Source organism: Triticum urartu, chromosome 3 (genome assembly GCF_003073215.2).
Source record: "Triticum urartu cultivar G1812 chromosome 3, Tu2.1, whole genome shotgun sequence".
NCBI lineage: Eukaryota > Viridiplantae > Streptophyta > Magnoliopsida > Poales > Poaceae > Triticum > Triticum urartu.
In genome coordinates, this window is record NC_053024.1 from 497,388,797 (window position 1) to 497,411,509 (window position 22,713).

The 22,713-nt window shown below is 45.7% G+C and overlaps 3 protein-coding genes across 3 annotated transcripts; 2 read left to right on the plus strand and 1 right to left on the minus strand.

Annotated features, from left to right (window-relative positions):
- The first annotated feature begins 297 nt into the window (after positions 1-297).
- Positions 298-7,414, plus strand: LOC125544577 (tubby-like F-box protein 1). The gene is made up of 4 exons (XM_048708311.1): positions 298-747; positions 2,140-2,227; positions 3,309-3,438; positions 6,600-7,414. The coding sequence occupies exons 1-4, from the start codon at positions 457-459 to the stop codon at positions 7,156-7,158; spliced, it is 1,068 nt and encodes a 355-aa protein (XP_048564268.1). The 5' UTR covers positions 298-456; the 3' UTR covers positions 7,159-7,414.
- A 161-nt stretch (positions 7,415-7,575) lies between these two features.
- On the minus strand, positions 7,576-8,485 carry LOC125544578. The gene is made up of 2 exons (XM_048708312.1): positions 8,218-8,485; positions 7,576-8,112 (listed from the first exon to the last, which is right to left on the minus strand). The coding sequence occupies exons 1-2, from the start codon at positions 8,354-8,356 to the stop codon at positions 7,997-7,999; spliced, it is 255 nt and encodes an 84-aa protein (XP_048564269.1). The 5' UTR covers positions 8,357-8,485; the 3' UTR covers positions 7,576-7,996.
- Positions 8,486-17,273: 8,788 nt separating this feature from the next.
- Positions 17,274-22,116, plus strand: LOC125544579 (GPN-loop GTPase QQT1). Its single transcript, XM_048708313.1, has 11 exons — positions 17,274-17,488; positions 17,931-18,076; positions 18,414-18,458; positions 18,574-18,653; positions 18,734-18,808; positions 19,885-19,988; positions 20,071-20,227; positions 20,306-20,393; positions 20,922-20,994; positions 21,096-21,226; positions 21,728-22,116. The coding sequence occupies exons 2-11, from the start codon at positions 17,985-17,987 to the stop codon at positions 21,795-21,797; spliced, it is 915 nt and encodes a 304-aa protein (XP_048564270.1). The 5' UTR covers positions 17,274-17,488; positions 17,931-17,984; the 3' UTR covers positions 21,798-22,116.
- The last annotated feature ends 597 nt before the right edge of the window (positions 22,117-22,713 follow it).

A 22,713-nucleotide genomic window follows, 5' to 3' on the forward strand; every position in this document is an offset into this window, starting at 1 on the left:
CGGGGCTGCCACGGTAACCTGATAAAGTGAATCCAACGGCTCACACATAATGCATCGGGCAGACATCGAACTGACCGACTTTCTCAGGAAATCAGCCGGTCGACACATAGCACGCACCCACCTCCAAACGTTGGTCGCATATGTTGATGACGTGGCCTTAAGAAAAAAAAACAACTTGCACGGTGATGAAAGTGTGTGTGTGTGGTTGTTTCACCACTGTGATAATACGGAAAAGGAAAGAAATGAAAGAAAGGCCACGCACCACATTGATGAGTGGTCACAGTACCTGTCCGCCCGCTAGATCCACTTTTCCAGACAAGTACTCCATCATCTTCTCCCCATCGCCCAACGCGGTTTTGATTACAGTTGGAAGAAAGAAAAGCAGAAAAACCAAGACCGACGAAAGAGCCCCGCGACCTAGTGGGGAGGCAGTACAGTGGTGGGCGGGCGGAAGATATGCCTCGGGAGGAGCCGGCGGCGGCCGAGGTCTCGGAGGTGGCGGAGACGGGGGAGGAGAAGGAGGACGGGCAGCCGGAGGAGCAGGAGGAGAGGTGGGCGCGCCTGCTGCCGGAGCTCCTCGCGGAGGTGGTGCGCCGCGTCGAGGCGTCCGGCGGCGAGCGCTGGCCGGCCCGCAAGGACGTCGTCTCCTGCGCCTGCGTCTGCCGCCGCTGGCGCGACGCCGCCGTCGCCGTCGTGCGGCCGCCCGCGGTGTCCGGAAAGATCACCTTCCCGTCCTCGCTCAAGCAGGTGAGAACGGGAGCTTGTGCCCTCATACCCGTAGATTGGTAGGGGTCTCTGCTTCCGGTTCGGTGTGCGGTGGTGCAGGGCTGTGGAAATCCCCATTCCAAACTTAAGTTTTTAAGGAGGAACTTATGATGCGATTTCCCCCCTTTCGATCCGTAAATTTTTCCAAGGTTCCTCTCCGTTGAGATAGGGCATCCGATTGCGGCACTTTTGACTTCCGTGTGAAGCTTGAGCGACAAATTTCACCCCTGCCTATACATCAGGTCCATTAGTTCTTTCCATAGATGCTAATAACGTTGCTTGTTTGCGCGATTTGGAAATGGGATAGATTCACGTGAAGTCACTGTTGAGGTAGGGCATCGGATTACGGAAATGGGATAGACTCACGTGAATTCACAGGGAACAATTCAGTTCCTGCAGGAAATGGGATAGTCTCCCGCCAATCAATGAGGTCCTTAATCGTTCTTGTACTCCCTCCGTTCACAAATATAAGATGTTTTAACTTTTTGTGAATTGGATGTATATAGACGCGTTTTAGTGTGTTTGTTCACTCATTTCAGTCCTCATGTAGTCCATATTGAAATATCTAAAACATCTTATACTTGTGAACGGAGGGAGTACCATTTTAGATAAAAGTGCCATAACCCTATTCTCGCTGATCTTATGGTGCGAAGGGCACCACACCGTCTGATCAGCCATGCAGCGGTTTGCGTACTGTGTCGATGGAGCACACCATGACATCACATGAAAGTGGGGTGCTGCTGCATGCGGCGTGCCGCAGCCTGGTTAAGCTGTATGCCATACCAAAGAAGTGTGCGTGTATAAAGTACACCCGCGCTCTCATTCTTAGTTCTGGGGATACTAAATTTGGTGTATTTCGGTGGGTGGTTTCAATTAAGGTTGACCTGTTGGTGTGTTGACGATCAGAAAATTTGGCTTGCATATTTTTGTCATGCCCCTGCAAAGAGAGACTCGATTAATTGGGTTTTTAATGGCAAGGCTTCCAAAATCAGAAATTCTGTCTTGCCTATTTCGAGTAGCATAGGGCGTGTTTGGATGGTGGCCAAAACCTACCCTACCAATAATTTGGTCATCGCTAAAAATTCGGTCTATGTTTGGATGGCTTTTGTCATGCCAATGCTTCTCTGTCCATTCTAGATCACTTTTCTAGCCAATGTTTGCCAATTTATGGGCTGGAAAAAACTCCACCAAAAATTTGGCTAGCCAATTATTTGATACGGCCAAGCTAGGCTAAAACCAAATGTACCTGTAGTTTTCATACGTGTCTACTGAAGCTAGTTTTCCGAGGGATTAATTTTTCTTTACTTGGGACTTAGTGCAGAGTTTTCTTATGCAGCATCTGTATGCCTAATCTTACAACATGTTGTCAAACAGCCAGGGCCAAGGGAGTTCCCAATGCAGTGTTTTATCAAGCGGAATAAGAAGAACTCTACGTTCTACCTCTACCTTGGCTTGACAACTGGTAAGTTTATCTGATGGGTGCCTTGATTTTCTCATATTTATTTTATGTTGCGTATACATTTGGGCTTGTGGACCAGGGACACTTTCAGCAAGAAATATATTGAAGAGTTAGCAATGGTTTAGCCGAAAACCTTAGCTTATAAGAAGCTTGGTCTAAGAGACTGAAGCTTCTTTTTTTTTCATCTAAAAACGAGGCAGATGGCATTCTTTTTCTTGGATTATTATGCTGCCTCCTTTTGGATCTCACTCAATAAGGCTTTAATTGGAAGCGTGCCCACTTGTTTCTTCTAGTCAATTCTGACTTTTCAGTTATCATTATTTTGCATCTGCATTGTTTTTGCTTGTGTAGTCTCGTCTCATACATATTGCTTCCTGGCACTCAACTAGTAATCAAACCAACTCAAATGCATCTATGTTAGGTTTTCATGGCAAAGCAGTAATTTGCATCTGTATGCATTATTGCAATTAAACTGGGATCGTCAGGAGACATGTGTGAACTGGCTAATAAAATTGAACCTGCAGAAATCCACTGAATTCTGGACTAAAATTGTTGCTGTGTGTTGGAATAACCCTAAGTTTTCAAATAAAAAAATAATGGACGGTGCTGCTCATTATTTGGATTGGTTATTCAAAAGTTCAATTCAAAGGGTTTCGTTCAGTCATCCCTAGGACTTGAGCATCTTTTGGAGCTAGAATCTAAATCTCAAGATTTTCCTCCGGTCTTTCGGAGCTTGGATAGTTTTACGAGATTAGTGGCAGTAATATTACTTGGAATATCCCACTTGATCTTTGTTACTACCTGTAACACTCAGGTGCATAGGCAGTAGAATGTACATGTTCATGTATTTATAGAGCACCAATTTTCTCAACCAGTTCCTTACTCTCATCTGCTCAAGGATGAAGTGTGTTGTGTGGCTATATGCTATCATTAGTTTGCCTTAAATGGATATTCTATGGTTCTACCAGTTACCATGTGATGTCCCTTACAATTTGTTATACTGTTCGTAATGTCATTTAACCATTGTCACTATAAAATGTGCCTGATGATATAGTTTAATATACATATTGTCTGCGTCTGACAGCTACTGTAGATAAAGGGAAGTTTCTCATGGCCGCAAGAAGGTTTAGGCGTGGCCCCCATACCGAGTACATTATATCCCTTGATGCTGACGACTTGTCACAAGGGAGCAATGCATATATGGGGAAACTGAGGTGAGAATTCTACATGGCTGCACTTACATTAACCTGCCATGCTATTTTTATGTATCCTGCTAAGTGTTTAAATTGGATGAAGTAATATATTTGGTGCAAATATGGAACACAAAAGTGGGTTTTGATTTATGGAACACACTTAGGTCCTCAGCGCTATAAAACCCATTAGAGAATGTTTTTTTTTGTGGAAAAGGAGGATAAACCACCGGCCTCTGCATCAATCGATGCATGCAGCCTTCTTTATTAATTATTCCACAAAGGTCTGACAAAAACGCACATCAATCCACCCGAAACCACCACTCACACCTACAAACCCGATAATGTGGAGTGCTCTCACTCCCCATATCTAAAACCGGTGTTGTCACCAATCCATCCACATAACGTATCGGGACCAACATCCGATGCAGCAGACCTAAAGCGCACACCAGATGCACACGCTTTAGAAGCCGCCATCATCATCGGACCACTAACCCATTTAGGAGAGAGATCCGCATTATCCTTGCTAGTCCGGACATCCGTTGACGCCACCACGGCGCCCAACGGCGCCACCGCCCTGCGCTCATCCGTTCAGACGCGAAGACTCTGGAAGACTGTCGTGCGTAGCACCTGCCAACCAGGCATGACTCAGCGTAGCACCTGTCGGCCAGGCATGACTTGACAGCTCCACCAAAGCTCCGTGCAAGACGAAGCCGCTCCACCTCCTGCCTCTGCCATCCAGCGCTACTCCACAAACAATGCTCCCAAGAGAGAAACGGCACCGTAGTACCGCCATCGTCCGATCTGGAAGACCAGATCCTAGGGTTTCCCCTGAAGCAATGCCCATCACCAGCAACCGTCAAGGACTCACACAGTGCCCACCACCACTCAGCCCTCAAGGCGACGGCTTCGGGAAGGTCACGACGTCAAGGACGCCGCTGCCGCCCACCAGAGAGGGTTTTCACCTGAGAGGCGGGTAGGGGGGAAGTAGAGGAGCAGACATAAATCGACGTCTCCAAGAAGAAAAGCGGCACCCTTGAGCGTCGTCCTCGGTGCGGCCGACCGGGGCCGACCAAGGGGTTTCCCCCAATCTGGTTCTCCTCCACCAGCTTCACCAGCGGCCACCGGCCAGGGTCCCGGCAAGCCGCGCCGGCACTGCCAGGACCCCGCAAGAGAGAAGCACACCGATCAGGGCCGGAGGACAGCGGCCAGATCAGGCGGCGCCGGCCGCTAGAGCAGCCACGCCAGGCCCTGGTCCACGGAAGATCCGTCGGCCGTCCGACCAGACCACCGGCACCATGCCAGCCCCGCCGCTCGCCGTAGCACGGAGGGGCCTCGCCGGAAGGGCCGCCGTCCCAGATCCAATCACTCTCCAGCGCAAGGCGAAGCAGCAAGGGCCCCGCTGCCGTAGTCCCCGGCTGCGCCACGGGCTTGCCCGGCGCCAACCTCATGCGGCGGCGAGGGAGGTCGCCCCCAAGTCGCCCGAGAGCGCTAGACTCCGGGATGGATGGAGAGAGGGTGAGGAGAGGGTTTCGGATCTAGTCTCTGTTGTGAAGGAGGTGGCCGGAGGCAGGAGATCAGGCGGCGGCGGCGGCAGAGCTCTCTCCCGTTGCGGGGGAGGAGGATCGCTCGTCAGAGCAGTCAATCCAACCATTAGATAATGTAGTACTACAGAGTTTCAAACTTGGAGTTAGTACCACTTCTTCACTCTGTATCTTCTCCATTGAGTTTGAATGCTAGTAATATGATTCAGAGGTCAAAGATGCATCGTTTACAATAATGCAAAGCAAACCTTTTGACCTGGCGGCATGCCTAAGGTGCCTTATTCATCCCTTTGTCACATGAAACCCACTGCATCCTTGAAATTTTGTGATGGTCTGCTGAAGTATTTACACTGTGTCTTGAGACTCTAAACTTTTGATCTTTGCCCTTTTGGGAGTGTGCAAGCTATTCCACTTTTATGATTGCTTCACATTTGCTGTTTCTTATGGTCCTTTAAAATTTATTTTCTGGGTCCTGAGGATCTCTTTTTATTCTATCTCTCTTTTATATTATCATTAAGGGAAAAGTCCATTTTACTGATCTCAAGTATCGTGTTTTTCTATAAACCTCTCAAGTCTGTGTTTTACTTAGCCCCCTGAAGCGAGGTTTGAAGGCGGTATTGTATATTGCGGCAATGTCACTGATTTGAGGGTATGTGTGGTTTCATGGTTTGTGTCCAAAACCTAACCTACCAATTTTTTGGTCCTTGTTTGGATGGTTTCCGATATTTTTGCATGGCCATTCCCCATTGCCCTCTCAGTTTATTTTTCTTGCCAACATTGGCCCAAGCCGCCCAACCATGGGTAAGCAAAACCTTTGGCTAGCCAAATGTTTGGTGTCGGTGAGCTTTGGCTTAAACCAAACATACCCTGAAGGAAATTTCTCCTATGTGGTATCTATCTCTTCTCTCACCTGCCACCTCCATGTAGAAAAACCAAATCAGATTAGTCCCTTTTCCTGTTCATCTTCCCCCACGTGCTGGAGGTGGAGGAAGAGTGCTTCCCCAAAATTTATTTTCCTCTTTCTCTCTTCGACATGTTGCCGCCTGCTCTGTCTCCAACCTGTCCTCGTGCATGTCTACTTCCTCTTTGTGCCAGCCCAATCAAGACCAAGACTCCCAGCCATGCCTCATGTGCGTAAAAGTAGTCATCAGAGACACGTACATGGGTTGGCCTTGTGATCCATGATCAGCTGTCTTAAAATACGTTTGGTTACTGGCATTAGGCTTTGGCCAAACACGGGTGAATGGGTGATAATTAAATATTACTCCGATCAAGATGAACTCTTCCTAGAAAGTGGGGCAGTTATAGTAGTACGAACAAAAGTATATTCAGACTGACATGATGTAGGGAGTAACTATTGTTATTACTAAGTATCTTCAGTATGGTCCGCACCTATTGGTATTTTTATTCTGAAAAATAATCATCATGTGTCCTCGCAACTGGCTGCTGAAGTGTTGAGGCGATTACTTTACCAACTTTTTGGAATTTGATTTCACCATTTCAGTGTCCTAGTTTAGGTTATGTCACCTCCCTATCCCTATGTTTGGTTTCTGTTTGCATTACTGAAAATTTGGATTACTAATTATATGTATTTGATTCTTTTACTCGGTGATATAATTGTGCTTCTTCTGTAACCTGTAGATCTGATTTTTGGGGAACAAACTTCAAAGTATATGATAGCAAGCCACCACATGATGGCGCTAAAGCATCAAGTAGTCGATCTAGTCGGCGTTTCGGAAGTAGAAGAATAAGCCCCCAAGTATCGGCGGGCAACTATGAAGTCGGGCAGCTTTCATACAAATACAACCTGCTCAAATCCAGAGGCCCCAGGAGGATGTATTGTGCACTCGAGTGCGCTTCACCTCAAGAGACCTGGGAAAACGCCCTCAAGACAAAGTTCCGGAAGCCCATGGGCACCACGGTTTTAAGAAACAAAGCTCCCCGCTGGCACGAGCACCTGCAGTGCTGGTGCTTGAACTTCCATGGGCGGGTAACAGTTGCGTCCGTCAAGAATTTCCAGCTGTCCGTTGCCGCTGACCCCAATGACCCTGCTGGCTCCAGGGATGAGGAGACGGTGCTGCTGCAATTTGGTAAGGTCGATGACGACATCTTCACGATGGATTATCGGCAGCCACTGTCGGCATTTCAGGCCTTTGCCATCAGCCTCAGCAGCTTTGGCACCAAGCTGGCTTGTGAATAGAGCGATATGGTGATGCTCGCAGTATCACCGCTTTGGTTGTCGCAGTGGATGCATTCCACGAGTCTTGTTGCGTCTCGGTAATTCGGCGTTTTCTTCCTTTTTTTTTAGTTTGATGTCGATGTGCTATATGTTTGTATCATGAGCATGTATACAAGAAAAATGTATGGTTCGGTGAATGTATTTAGTTCCAACAAGGGAATTGTGCTGTATAAAGTTTCACCCAAAACTGAAGTGAAAACCCAGGGTTCTAATGTAAGTACATAGTGTTGTGGTGAAGTGGGACTTTCTCCTACCTGCACGTCAGCTGAGGAGAAAGATGAAGGGGAAATCTGGTATGAAGTCTTTAATTTAAGTAAGGTGTTGGGGTAGCTGTACAGATGATCTGATACAGTCCGCCCTAAACGGGGAGTTTAATCCTGTCTCCATCAACACCAACTTTGCTGTAGGAAGATCGTACAGCAAGCGACAATTCAGAGATCCATCATGCATGCTTGGAACGGCAGCCATTTTCCACCGGAGACGAAAGCGACAGGATGAGCCCATCGTCATACTTTTCCGTAACGAGCCTGAGAGTCAAACCAAGCAGGGATCGAAGGTCCGTCTCACTCCCAAAATGTGGCAAAAGGCTTCAGGAATACAACCGTGATTCACTATAGCCATAGTCACAGCCATGTTCTTTCATCACCACAAGAAAAGGAAGGCCTAACAAGCGCGCATGATACTATCACCGTGCGTGCGTGTTCTTCCATGAGCGAGAAGCTGAGAAGGGAAAAGAAGGAAAGGAAGGCTTCTACTTCTAGCTATGGTCTCTCCGACGAGGGGCAGCGCCGGTATACTCCTAGTCGTCGGCGGTGCTGCTGGCCCTCCCGACCTCCGCCTCCAGCATCTCCATCTGCTGCTCCAGCAGCCTCAGCCTCCGGTTCATGCGCTCCAGCCTCTCCCGGGCCGCCTCATCTGCATACCGGATTTCGTAATTTCGTATACAGTCAACGATTTCGTGCACCTATACTATACAGTGCTAGACATGTTAGATCGATCGAGGAGGCGATTGGTGTTCACCTAGCTGCACGACGAACTGCGACGCGGCCACCTCCGCCTGCCCGCCGTCGGCGATGACGGTGCTGGCGCCGGCGAGGCCCGCGCCGTCTGCTCGGGCCTTCGACGTCGTCGGCGACCCATTGTTTCTCCTCCCGAGCATGGCTACGTATACAGTCTGATACTCTTGGATCGCACGGACCGGCCGGCTTATTGGTGCAGTGGCGAGTTGTGACTGGTTGGAAGAGACGCGCCTGACTGCTGGAAGCCGACCGACCGGCCGGCCTTTTATTCGCGCGGGGAGACTTGGGGGAGGGGCCGCCTTGCCTTGGCGGAGAGGTCACCGCGACGATGATTCATGGAGCTCGGGCCGGGTTCCTCGTGTTGAAATATGAGATGGGCTAGAGCCCATATGATAATTTCAGATTTGATCTCTAAGGGCCCATGTAGGTGGCATGATAAAGTGGTGGGAAGTTTAGTCCCACCCCGGAAATGAAAGGAGAGTTAGAGTGGTTTATAAAGGATTCTCTTCCTCATGCTATTGAAGTTTGAGAAGAGATGAGGCCCTTGCACACTCCTCCTTGTCACGCCACACCACGCCTCGTCACGACACGCCGGGTCGGGCCGGGGGTTGTGGGATTGAGCCGAGCTGAACTCACTCCTATGTGTTTCTTTTTGCCGGTCAGGAACGCCCTAACCGCCACGAAACAGAACGCATCTCCGCCTCCACGCCCGCGTCGTTCCTCTGCTACTGCTGCCGCCAGCGACTCCGTCCCGTTCACCGCGTACACGGTTGACGGGAGAGCAGGCCTTCGAAACCCCGCCTCTCCGGATCCTGTACAGGAGAGGGGCGATTAGGTTTTTGGGTAGCGACTACGCGACTGCTCGCTTCTGTTCATCTACGTCCACATCACCTTCGTCATCACCATGTCGACCGACACCGACCGTGCCGCCGCTGAGAAGGCCGAGGCCGACAAGAAGGCCGCCGAGGATGTCGCGGCTATTGCCGCCGCCACCGCCGCCGCATGGCCGATTGGAGGGTATACATCGTTTATCCCTCTCATGTTTCTTTCTGTTGTAGCAGTACTAGCGATATGTGTAGATGTTTCTACTATATGCGTAGTACGTGCTCTGTTAGATCGTAACCAGTGTGTTATCAATACTGTCAATGTCATGCTCATGATTTATTCATGGATTAATTTAATTGAAAAACTGCCTATTTTCTTATCAATCCAAAAACCTAATCTGTGTAGGAGTTTTTCGAATTCTGGTTTTGCTGCTGCACTGAAACCGTCGCCGTTTACAGGGACGTACTTTAAGCGTTGGCAGACTAAAACCACCTTATGGCTCACTGTTATGAACGTGTTCTGGGTCGCCGGTGTGACCCCCACAGGAACGATCGCTCCTGATCAGGAGAAGGCGTTCAAGGAGGCCACTGTCGTGTTCCTCGGGGCAGTTCTGAGCGTGATTGGAGATAAGCTGGTTGATGCATATTTGCATGTGCGGTATGCCAAGGACTTGTGGGAGGCGTTCGAATCTAAGTTCGGGGCTGCCGATGCAGGGAGCAAGATGTATATTATAGAGCAGTTCCATGATTACAAGATGGTTGAAAACCGTCCTGTATTGGAGCAGACTCATGAGATAATATGCATTGTTAAGGAGCTTGAGCTTCTTAAGTGCGAGTTACCGGGCAAGTTTGTCGCGGGCTGCATAATCGCTAAGCTTCCCAATTCCTGGAGGAACTTTGCCACCACTCTGAAACATCAGAGACGTGAATTCTCCGTGGAGGATGTCATTGGCCATCTGAGTGTTGAGCAGAATTCAAAGGCAAAGGACTCGCACGGAAAAGGGGTCGAAGGAACTTCTGTGACCAACATGGTGCATCAGAAGAACTCCAATTCCCACAAGTTCAAGGGAAAGAACGGTGTCCAACAGAGTGCCGACTTTAAGAAGAAGGGTAAGAAGACCTTCAAGAAGAACAAGAAGGATGAGGACTATTTTACTTGTGGTTCGCTTGAACATTGGGCCAACAAGTGCCCAAACAAGTATAAGAAGCAAGGGCAGGACTCCAAGTCTGTCAATATAATTGTGAGCAACAATGAGAGTGATGCATCTGGGTACGGTAATTTATTTGTTGTATTCTCAGTTTGGCCGTCCACCGATTGGTGGGTCGACACAGGTGCAGGTGTTCATGTGTGTGCTGACATTTCATTGTTTTCTTCTTACCAGGCCACAGGTCACGGGTCCGTACTGATGGGGAATGGCGCGAGTGCTTCTGTTCTTGGTGTTGGCACGGTCGATCTGAAGTTTACTTCGGGAAGGATCGTGCAGCTGAAGAACGTGCAGCATGTCCCCGCCATCAAGAAGAACCTCGTTAGTGGCTCCCTTCTATGTAGAGAAGGGTTTAAGTTGGTATTCGAGTCTAATAAATTAGTTGTTACGAAATATGGACTATTTGTTGAAAAGGGTTATGAATGCGGAGGCATGTTCCGCCTTTCTCTTGCAGATCTATGTAATAAAGTCGTGAACAATATTCATTTGAGTGTTAATGAATCTGAAGTATGGCATTCACGTCTTTGTCACATTAATTTCGGTGTTATGACGCGGCTAGCAAAATCGAATTTAATCCCGAGTTTCACTTTAGCCAAAGGTTCTAAGTGTCATTCGTGTGTGCAATCTAAGCAACCTCGCAAGCCTCACAAGGCAGCAGAGGAGAGACACTTGGCGCCACTGGAACTCATACATTCTGATCTTTATGAGATGAATGGTGTGTTGACTAAAGATGGAAAGAAATATTTCATGACTTTGATAGATGATTCCACTAGATATTGCTATGTGTATCTGTTAAATACTAAAGATGAGGCTCTACACTACTTCAAAATCTATAAGGCAGAAGTTGAGAATCAACTTGAAAAGAAAATTAAACGAGTCCGGTCAGATCGTGGTGGAGAGTACTTCTCGAAAGAGTTTGATGCCTTTTGTGCGGAACACGACATTATTCACGAGAGGACGCCTCCTTACTCACCCCAGTCAAACGGGGTTGCCGAGCGGAAAAACCGTACTCTAACTGATTTGGTTAACGTCATGTTAGATACGCCGGGTTTATCCAAGGCATGGTGGGGGGAGGCTATAATGACATCATGTCATGTCCTGGATAAAGTTCCGACAAAGGATAACGAGATCACTCCTTACGAGAAGTGGACCAAGAGAAGGACAACATTCTCGTACTTACGTACCTGGGGCTGCTTGGCGAAAGTTAATGTGCCGATCCCCAAAAAGCGTAAGCTTGGACCAAAGACTGTGGACTGTGTTAATTTGGGCTACGCTATGAATAATGTTGGCTATAGATTTCTAGTAGCGAAATCTGAGGTACCTGACATGAAAGTTGGTATAATTATGGAGTCTAAAGATGCTACATTCTTTGAGGACATTTTTCTCATGAGAGATGTACAAAGCACTTCTAGACAGGAATCTGAAGAGACTCCTGAACCTGCCATTCCGATGGAATATTATAATCAAACACATGATGAAAATCCTGAGGAGGATAATGAGGAATCCCTTGGTAGGGGCAAGAGACAAAGGACTGTAAAGACCGTTGGTGATGATTTCTTCATATACCTCGTGGAGGATAATCCCACTTCTATTTCAGAAGCGTATGCATCTCCAGAAGCTGACTACTGGAATGATGCGGTCCGTAGCGAGATGGATTCCATCATGGCTAACGGGACTTGGGAGCTTACTGAACGTCCTTATGGTTGCAAACCATTGGGATGCAAGTGGGTGTTCAAGAAAAAGCTTAGGCCCGATGGTACGATAGAAAAGTACAAGGCTAGGCTTGTGGCCAAGGGCTACGCCCAAAAAGAAGAAGAAGATTTTTTCGACACTTATTCACCTGTGGCCAGACTGACCACCATTCGAGTATTACTCTCGTTGGCGGCCTCGCATGGTCTTCTCATTCATCAGATGGATGTTAAGACGGCTTTCCTGAACGGAGAGCTAAAGGAGAAAATCTATATGCAACAGCCTGATGGCTTTGTGATGGATGGTCAGGAAGGAAAGGTGTGTAAGTTGGTGAAATCTTTGTATGGCCTAAGACAAGCGCCTAAGCAATGGCATGACAAGTTTAATGAAACGTTGACATCTGTTGGCTTTGTTGTTAATGAGGCTGACAAATGTGTATACTATCGCTATGGTGGGGGCGAAGGAGTTATACTGTGTTTGCATGCTGATGACATATTGATATTTGGGACTAATCTCAAGTTGATCGAGGAGGTTAAGTCTTTCCTATCTCAGAACTTTGAGATGAAGGACCTTGGAGTGGCTGATGTTATCTTGAACATCAAGCTATTGAGAGATGATGAGGGTGGGATTACACTTTTGCAATTCCATTATGTTGAGAAGGTGTTGAGTCGTTTTGGATATTCAGACTGCAAACCATCTCAAACACCATATGATTCTAGTGTGCTGATTCGAAAGTCTAAAGGCACAGCTATAGATCAATTGAGATACTCTCAGATTGTTGGTTCACTACAGTATCTAGCGAGCGCAACGAGGCCTGACATCGCATTTGCTATTAGCAAACTGAGCCGATTTGTTTCCAAACCGGGTGATGTACATTGGCATGCTCTTGAGAGAGTTATGCGCTATCTGAAAGGTACTATGAACTATGAATTTCACTATACCGGATACCCGTCGGTACTTGAAGGGTATAGTGATGCGAATTGGATCTCTGATGCTGATGAGATGAAGGCCACAACTGGGTATATATTTACTCTTGGAGGTGGTGCTGTTTCCTGAAAGTCTTGCAAGCAAACGATCTTAACAAGATCGACAATGGAAGCAGAATTAACAGCATTAGACACATCGGGTGGCGAAGCAGAATGGCTTCGAGATCTGTTGATGGACTTGCCAGTGGCTGAGAAGCCGGTTCCGGCCATCCTTATGAACTGTGACAATCAAACAGTTATTGTCAAGGTGAAGAGTTCAAAGGATAACATGAAGTCCAACAAACACATAAGAATTAGATTGAAAGCTGTCAGAAAATTGAGGAACTCCGGAGTGATAGCGTTGGATTATATTCAAACGGCTAAGAATCTGGCAGATCCCTTTACTAAAGGGCTATCACGTGTTGTGATAGATAACGCATCAAGGGAGATGGGTATGAGACCCACATGAGTTGCCATGGTAGTAACCCGACCTATGTGATCGGAGATCCCGTGAAGTAGGACCTGGGAAAACAAGCCAGTGGTGAACTAAGAAGAGTAACTTCAATAACCCACTCCGTTGAAGATGCAATACTCTCGGAAACTGTATGGAAGGATGACTACTGTCTTAATGTGTTTCAAGGCTTATATGCATAAGCAAGATGCTATCCTACAGAGCGATCTTTGGAGGAACACACATATATGAGCCCGACTGCTGGTCACAGTCTATGAGATTGGGGTGATCTCTAGCAAGCTCATGAACAGGTTAGGAGTGTGACTAATATGCTCCACCCGAGGGTCGGCCTTCGGCAGCCTCGTATCAGTGAGACTTGTGGTGAAACTTCTTGACGCCAAACTGACAATTCAAGGAATAGTCCATTGTTCAGTTGTGAAGGAGTGTAACTACTTGGTCTAGGTGGAGCTCAACCTTAATCGGTCTCCACTGATATGCTGGTATATCAAAACAGCATTTGGAACAAAGGACAAACTGGGCCCCTGAGATCTGGTGGGGGATTGTTGAAATATGAGATGAGCCTAGAGCCCACATGACAATTTTAGATTTGATCTCTAAGGGCCCATGTAGGTGGCATGATAAGGTGGTGGAAAGTTTAGTCTCACCCTTAAAGTGGAAGAAGAGTTGGAGTGGTTTATAAGGGATTCTCTTCCTCATGTTATTGGAGTTTGAGAAGATATGCGTAGTATGTGCTTTGTTAGATTATAACCAGTGTGTTATCAATACTGTCAATGTCATGCTCATTATTTATTCATGGATTAATTTAATTAAAAATGTCATGCATGCTCATTATTTTCTTATCACCTCGTTCCCGGTCAAATATGCTGCTGCTGCCGGGTCAAGAGTCCCGCCCGGCGACTTGGACGCTCGGTCTCCCGACCCGACCCAGCCACTGCCACCGCGCACATGAATCTGCCTTCATGGCTGACCGGCCGGAAAGATCAAAGATTTCCCTCAGCGAGCGACCTGATTCTCTGTACACCATCGCACGGAACGGGCGACCACGTCGCGTCGGCGAATGGCCATCGCACCGGCAGGCGGCGGCGGCGGTGGAGCTCCGTTTCTGCAATCTGATTGATCAGCCGGGTTAATTGTTAAGTCGTGCGGCGTCGATCGTGCCGAATCGATCAGTTCGACGGGCGTTATCTGGGGATCTGTAGACTGGACTGGATGGCGATGATGTGAGTTGCCAGGTGCTATACTACCCGCCGGGAGTTCTGTTGCGTCACTGCATGCGCATGGGGCATGGGCATGGGTCGTCCATTGTTTAACCCCGAGTGGATTTTTCTTTTTTGCCGGTAAGAGTATGGTTAATAATATAGCCAATTGATTATAAGGAGTTGTTATGTCATCTAAAGTCAACCTAATAGCTGGCATGTACAGTAGTAAATTTTTAATACTAGCAAAAAAGCCCGTGCGTTGCAACGGGAGAAAAAAAATCTTCTCATATTTTTAGCTGGGTCAGTTGGACAAACAGTGATGGCCGGTTCGCAGATTATGAGATCGAACCCTCCCGTCGGCAATTTATTTTTTGCCAGCTCTCCAGCCCTGGGCCTCTGTGCGCCGCCAGATGGGCTTTCTCCGTTTGGCCAAAACGGGTGGCAAATAACGAAACCAAATAGCGTACGTAAAATTAATTGAAGCAGGACCAAACGAAGCAGGACGAAACCAAAAATATCACCTCCCTTTAAATAGGTATAGATATAGATATAGAAGAAAACACTAATTGTTTTGTGCTTTAAATAAGTAGTAAATCTTCGCCGGTCGATTTTTTATTTTTTTGTAGAATTTGTTTGGGTGTTGTTTTAAAATAATCACTTGAATAATTAGTATCATTTAATCTGTAATTATTTTTGAATTAGTAAAAAGTTTGGGTGTTGTTTTAAAATCATCACTCGAATAATTAGTATCATATAATCTGTAGTTATTTTAGAATTAGTAAAAAGTTTGGGTGTTGTTTTAATATAATCAATCGAATAATTAGTACTCCCTCTTTTCCGGTTTATAAGACTTAATTCAAAATTCTCACCAACCAAGGTAGATGGTGAGTACCACTTAATCTGTTTTAGAATTAGTAAAAAGACATATATATGATAAAAAAAAACATACCGCTATGCGTAGGGCATATGCACGCTGCATGCGTGCTGTAACCGATCCATGTGGACGTTCCCATTATGTGGTCTTTACATGTACTCCCATTATAATTGGTCTTACCGCACCTTCCCATTATGGGGTCTTTCTTTCTAAGAAATCCATCCGAATATCCCTTCTGTGTCGGATCTCTTCCGTGCCTCTTTATAGCACACATCCCATTGAATGGAATCAAAGGGCAGCCAGCCCAGCTGGTTCCGTCTCGTCGACAGCATAGCAGGGAGCGAGTTCGATCCTCGCACGCCACAATATATTTTTCCTTGCGGACGCAACGGCGGTGTATCGGAACGTTTTTTTCTAAACAAACATACTTCATGGAGTGCGGGTTTATTGTGAAAAAACACAGGGATCGTCTTGTAAAAACGGCACGACCGTGAACTTGACAAGTAAATCCCAGCTACATCAATAGTACCACCTCGGATGTAGAAAAAATAATATAGGTAAAAAAATCTGAAAGCGTAAATTCATGTGAAGAAGCGTATTGTGACGGTGAACCCACGGAGTCAATCCGTGCTTTATTATTAGGAATAGATATACTTCATGGTCCACCGCACCAGCAAGGTCTTAAGACCACATGAGACGAGGTAGATCGCCTACCGGCTGGAGGCAGTAGAAACCCTAGCTTGCTCGGTGCAGGGTACGAGCACCACGGCTGTGTGTGGTGTCTTTTATTCTTTTTCTTGCTCCTGATATATGTCAGGATTTTGGGCTCTGCTCATTCGGGGCCTATTGCCACTTTTCTCGTAATTTAATTGATCAGCTCCATATATCAAATTTCTAAACCCACTCTCAAAATGATTTCGGGTATGAAGCCTAGTACCTAGTCCCTTTCTAAACTCAAATTCTCAAACTTTTGCTATTTTTTAAGAAACCTTTGCTATTTGTTCCATCATTTGCGTACATAAACATCATTTCTAGTTGTCACCATTTTGTACCGATAGTGTTGTCGATTGATGACGATTTGTTCGAATGGGTGAGCGCATTGCGGATCAGAGACGGTTTGGCGAAGAACAAGGGATTTACCCAAGCCCGGGCCCTTCCGTAGGTGATAAGACCCCACTGGTGCCTCTAATGTGTCTATTAATCCGACATTTGACTGGATCAAGGGCATCGCCTACGAGCAATGTTACTTGAGAGTGGGTTTCTACACCCCAGGACACTGCAAAGCCGGGACACCTGGCTGAAAACATAACAAAACATTTCAAAACAATCTAAAACTTTGTGACAATAGTATAAACATATGTTACAGTTGCTTGTAAAGTTTGGTGGCCAAATGACAACCGAGGAGCTTTGTACTAGAAAAAAATTGTGCTCAAACATATGTGCAGTGTTCGAGGCACCTGCGCCGGCAGTGGTGCCGTGGTGGTTACTAACCGTCGACAATACGGGCATTGCAAAGATTTCAATCTCTATTCCCCTCCTACCGTTGCCTCGCCTCTGCGGACGGTACCTATTTCTCGCCGCATTCATCGATATGTGGTGAGGGTATGTCGGTTTCTCGTCGGAGTACCTCATCGACTGCCTATCGTCGGAGTACAAGCTCGATTTTTATTCGGCACCACGATTGATCTATAGACAGGGTGGACAAGGTGGGTCTCGGCCCACCTTGGATCTTAGACCGGGCTCATAGGAGAAAATTACAGATGGACCAGAGGAAAAAGAAGCCCAACAAACAATGGCTTACTCGTCCCGACCCATCTCAGCCGGCTAGCCCAACAAACAACGCACGCAGGGGACACTGGGACAGCCGGCTTACCACCTAGGAGCCGCCCCTGCCCGCCCCCCCCGCCCGGCGCCCGGCGCCACCGCGCCCCTGCAAGCCGGCGCCTGCCGCCCAGTCCGCTATACGTCGACTCCAGCACTCGGCCGGCAGCAAGTCAGCTACCCTGCCCGGTGGCCAGCCTTTAGCCCGATTAGAGGACGCGAGGTAAGTTGTCCACTGCGGGACTGCCCATTCCCCAATTTCTGATTTAGGGTTTGCTCTTAGCTGTCTACTGCATCGATCAGGTGGAAGTCAAGTCTATTTCGTTAACTAAACAATCAGGCTTGCTATCCAGTACATGAATACAGAGTCCTGTGAACACATACACCTTATTTGCTATTCAGTACATGAGCACCTGATCAATGACATAATAATGATTTGTCTGATTGTTTGCCACTCTAACAAGTTACTCTAACGATGCCACTTTAACAAATTAACAATGCCACATACTCTTCTTTGAACTTCTCAAGGTATGTATTATGTAGGCTTCTCCTATGCAAAATTGAGAATTTTAGTATGTCTGTAAGACCATATTGATCTATTTCTATGTGCTATTGGTAAATTAGTTAGAATGTTGGCACGTCATATTTGTTGTCAATTTTTTCAGGTGGACCGCCCTGTTTTAAAACCCTAGAACCTCCACTGGGTACGAGAAGAGGAGATGGTGTTTGGACAGGTTGTGATCGGGCCACCAGGCTCCGGCAAGACCACCTACTGCAACGGCATGTCCCAGTTCCTCTCCCTCGTAGGAAGGTACTCAATAACTGCAGCCTTGCTATTAACTAGCTAGTACTCCATACCCCGCAAAAAAAAAACTATTCCATCACTACGAACTGCTTTCCTGACTTCCAGTGCTAGTTTCTCTTTTGCTGTTCCAATGCCTGACCTTGTGTTATGTTCAGTTTAGTATGGTTTATCTACTCTGTATGTAATAAGGCATTTTTCTGATGGGAGGTAAACATTAGGAGAATGGCGTGGTGCATAATTTCCTTTCCATAACTGGGCTTCCAGTGTTATCCGTTCTGGTGCTTCTGTGCCAGTTATTGTCTAACTAATTCACAAGGTCATAGTGCTTGATTGTTGGTTGCAGGAAAGTTGTGGTCATCAATCTCGACCCCGCGAATGATGCATTGCCGTATCCTTTGCTCATTGAGCCTTGAAATGACCTTTCCCCTTGTTTTTTTTTTACCATGTGTTACCATCGGGTTCTGCAGTTACACTCAAAATGAGTCCTTGACATTGGTATTTAGATATGAATGTGCCATCAACATTGAGGACCTCATAAAGCTCAGTGATGTCATGTCTGAGCATTCGCTTGGTCCTAATGGAGGTTGATCCAGTGTTCAAGAATCAAGTGTACCTGTTTCATTTCTATCCTTACTTATGCTGTGCTGTTTATATCTTTGTCAGGGCTTGTGTATTGCATGGATTACTTGGAGATGAATATTGACTGGCTTGAAGAGAAACTGAAACCTCTTATTGAAGGTGAGTGCGGAGTGCCTTTCTCTGAACCTCGCTCTGGTGCTGTAAAAGCTGTCGTTTTGGTCAAGGGTAGAGTTAAGATCTTGAAATTTTGACTATTATCCGTACAAATATTTGAAGGGGAGCCTTGGCGCAGTGGTAAAGCTTCTGCCTTGTGACCATGAGGTCACGGGTTCAAGTCCTGGAAACAGCCTCTTACAAAAATGTAGGGAAAGGCTGCATACAATAGACCCAAAGTGGTCGGACCCTTCCCCGGACCCTGCGCAAGCGGGAGCTACATGCACCGAGCTGCCCTTTTATTTTTATCTGTACAAATATTTAGATTGGATACTTAGATCATAGCTGTGAATTTTCAAAAAATGTATAACTTTGTAGTAAATCAGCGACACTCATGTTTGGGACGGAGGGAGTATTATATATTGTCAGTCAAACTCTAACTGTTGATCCAGTTTGCAATCCAGATCATTGACAGAAAGGACATATATTCGTATTACAAAAATCAAAGCTAGCAATGATCTGGATTGCAAATTGATAGTCAAAGCTGTATTTTTAAGACCATGTCCATGTCCAAACAACAGCTTCAAGATAGTGAACCAGAGAAACTGAACTTATATTCTTTGGCTGTAATATCCATAAAATTGAAAATCTTTTTAAGTTGAGACACTTATTTTGGGACGGAGGGAGTAGATAGAAAGCAGGTTGACCCAGTTCTATTCATAACTAAGCTGCCAGATTCTGTTTTGACATTGAAGTGCTGGGAACCTTTGATGAAAATTAATAATTCCTTATGGGACAATCGAAGAATAAAGTAATAATTGCCAATACAGATCAACCTACTTTTAAAATGGTCAACTCACTTTGCTATGACCTTGAATGGAACCTTTTTGCTATTCCAAATTAGAGTTGTGAATAATCTGCAACCATGGATTTTTGGATTATTCTGCTGTTTATCGAGCTATTTTCTGAAAGGTTAATATCATAGTAGAGGACTATTGCAGCAGCTACGCATCAATGCTGCATTGCTGCTCAACTTGTACTACTTTCCATTATGAATTGCTGAAGGTTGGTGATTGCTGCAGATCACTATTTTTTATTTGATTTCCCGGGGCAAGTGGAACTTTTCTCCCTTCACACAAATGCAAGGAATATCATCAATAAACTCATCAAAAAGCTAGACTTGCGGGTACATGCATGTTTTCAGTTTAATTCAAGCAAGTTATTCTGTTAATGAATTTCATTACCCACTCGTTCTTGGTATTTTGCAGCTGACTGCTGTGCACCTTGTTGATGCTCATTTATGTTGTGATCCTGGGAAGTATGTAAGTGCTTTGCTTCTTTCACTATCAACAATGTTACACTTGGAGCTACCACACATCAATGTTTTATCAAAGATTGACCTTATTGAGAACTATGGAAATTTAGGTATTGTGCTTGTCTGCAGCTGCCTTTAGTTTAGCAAATGTTTCAGCTGTAGTTGTTACTCATTTTCTTTATTATCAGCATTCAACCTTGACTTCTACACTGATGTCCAAGACCTGTCCTATTTGCAATACCATCTTGATCAAGATCCTCGTTCTGCCAAGTACAGGTAAATATGACGACTAACAATTAACTTTAATTCCTTGGGTAAGGGGTACGTACAGTCCGTACTGCACCTACTGAAAGTCATAAACCTGTCCAGACTTGATAGTATTTAGCAGTTAGTCCTTTAGTAGGCATCTCCAGTTCGCTGAAAAGCATTATAAAATATAACACAGCACTGATTTGTTATTGTTTTCACTTTTAAATTGTGTAAACATTCTTAAGCTACAATTATGTACCTGCACAAAGATCTAGAACTCTCCTTGTTCAGGTAAGATAGTGATCTAATGTAGTAATGCACTTACATAGTAACACTCGGAAGTTGTTAGAGGATGTCAGGCATCTTCAGTAGACTAGTGTTGCACTGTCAAACGTTATGAACCCTTAAGCACAGCATTATGAACCCTTAAACGCAGTAACCTTTGGAATCATTCACGGAAGACCTGCAATGTTGTTGATCTTATACTTGTGTTAATTATGATATGCTGTTTTTAGACTTCAGGTTTCTTAGAACCCTTTTGTATTTTGCTGACAGGAAACTTACGAAAGAGCTATGTGATGTGATTGATGATTTTAGCTTAGTCAATTTTTCGACTTTGGACATCCAGGTCTGTACTGGAATCAATTTATTATTTCAATTCAGTTTCATGTTGCTGAACTGGTTGGTGGATGCAATTCAATAGACTTAATTCCTTACTTTTGCCTCTAGGACAAGGAAAGTGTCGGTAATCTTGTGAAGTTGATTGACAAGAGCAACGGCTATATATTCTCTTCTATAGACAGCAGCGCTGTTGAGTTCAGCAAAATCGCGGCTGCGCCTCTTGACTGGGACTACTACAGATATCCTTTACTGCCTCTTGTACCAACTTATTCAAACAAGCATCTTTCTTGTCCCATTACTTATATGCTCTTTAATGTGGTAGAAGTGCACTATTTAGATCACCTATTTCTGGCGTTCTGGCGTGTACATGCATATTGATGGTCCTGTTAACTCATTCAACGCCGAATAGTATATAAAGTATATGGTGACTAGACTAGATCGCAAGACAACGAATCTGATAGTCTAGCTCAATATGTAGGTATGGTACCACTAGTCTACTAGAGTGTACACTGCATGATGTTTTTCTTGGCAATGAAATGCTCCTGATGCACCAATCCATTATACTGTACTCCCTCCGTTCCAAATTACTTGTCTTAGATTTGTCTAGATACGGAGGTATCTAGCAATAAAATGAGTCTAGATACATCCGTATCTAGACAAATCCAAGACAAGTAATTCGGAACGGAGGGAGTACATGCCAAGTGCTTGCACATTATTTTTTCCTTAACATATATGGTTACAACAGCTGCGGTGCAGGAGAAGTACATGAAAGATGATGAGATCGTTCAGAAAACAAGCGGGATGCAATGAGATCGGCGTTCGCTGGCGCCAGCCTGCTGGTTAAACGTGTCACTGGTGTAGACTATGGCAATGCGGATCTATTACCCAAGTTGTAGACGTTGCCTGAAGTTTCTTGCTAGTCTGTACTAGTAGAATTTTGTCTTCGCCTCAGAGGCGAAGGCAGTATGCTGTGAAACTATATGGCAAGTATACTTGTTGTTTCTCTTGACTTGGGTGATTTCAAGTGTGTAGGACTAGTAGAAACTCCCCAGTTCAGCAGCACCTGTACCTTGGCCTCGTCCGGCTGTATTCCTGTGCTATGATAGAGTGGACGGTATGCAATTGTGTACTAAGACCCTAACCATTTAGCCGTTGACCTTTTGTTTGCAGTTGTCGGGCGTGGCCACTGACCAGCAGTTGGGTGCTTATAGTGGTGTCTGAGTTCCGATCCTATCTCAGATTATCACCACAGACAGGGCGCTGGTGGGTGGTGAGTGGTGACTGCCACCGGACGGATCTGACGTGGTGCAAAGGATGATATATGTACACTGTGCACAGCTGCCGACCAGGCATACACAGTAGAGACGTACTACTACAGTATGTCGTCTTCGTCCGGGGCGCTCTGAAAGTTCGTACGAGTGAGCGCGTGACTGCTTAATCAGCAGCTGTTTGATTTGGAACGGTCGATGTTGTTTGCTGATTGACCCCGGGGCCGGGGGCAGTCGATTACCTCGAATGCCCGAACGACTCGGACATCGATCTTGTCATCTGAGGCTTGTCTGGCTCACATGATTCTAGTTCTAGAGACAAAAGAATAGAAAAAACGCAAAGGTGAAAAGAGAATGTATACACAAGACAGATGATTAGTAAAAATAGGAATTATGTTAATTTATGTAATGTCAACTTGTTTCTTTTTTTTTAAAGAAAACTTAATTTATTTATTTTC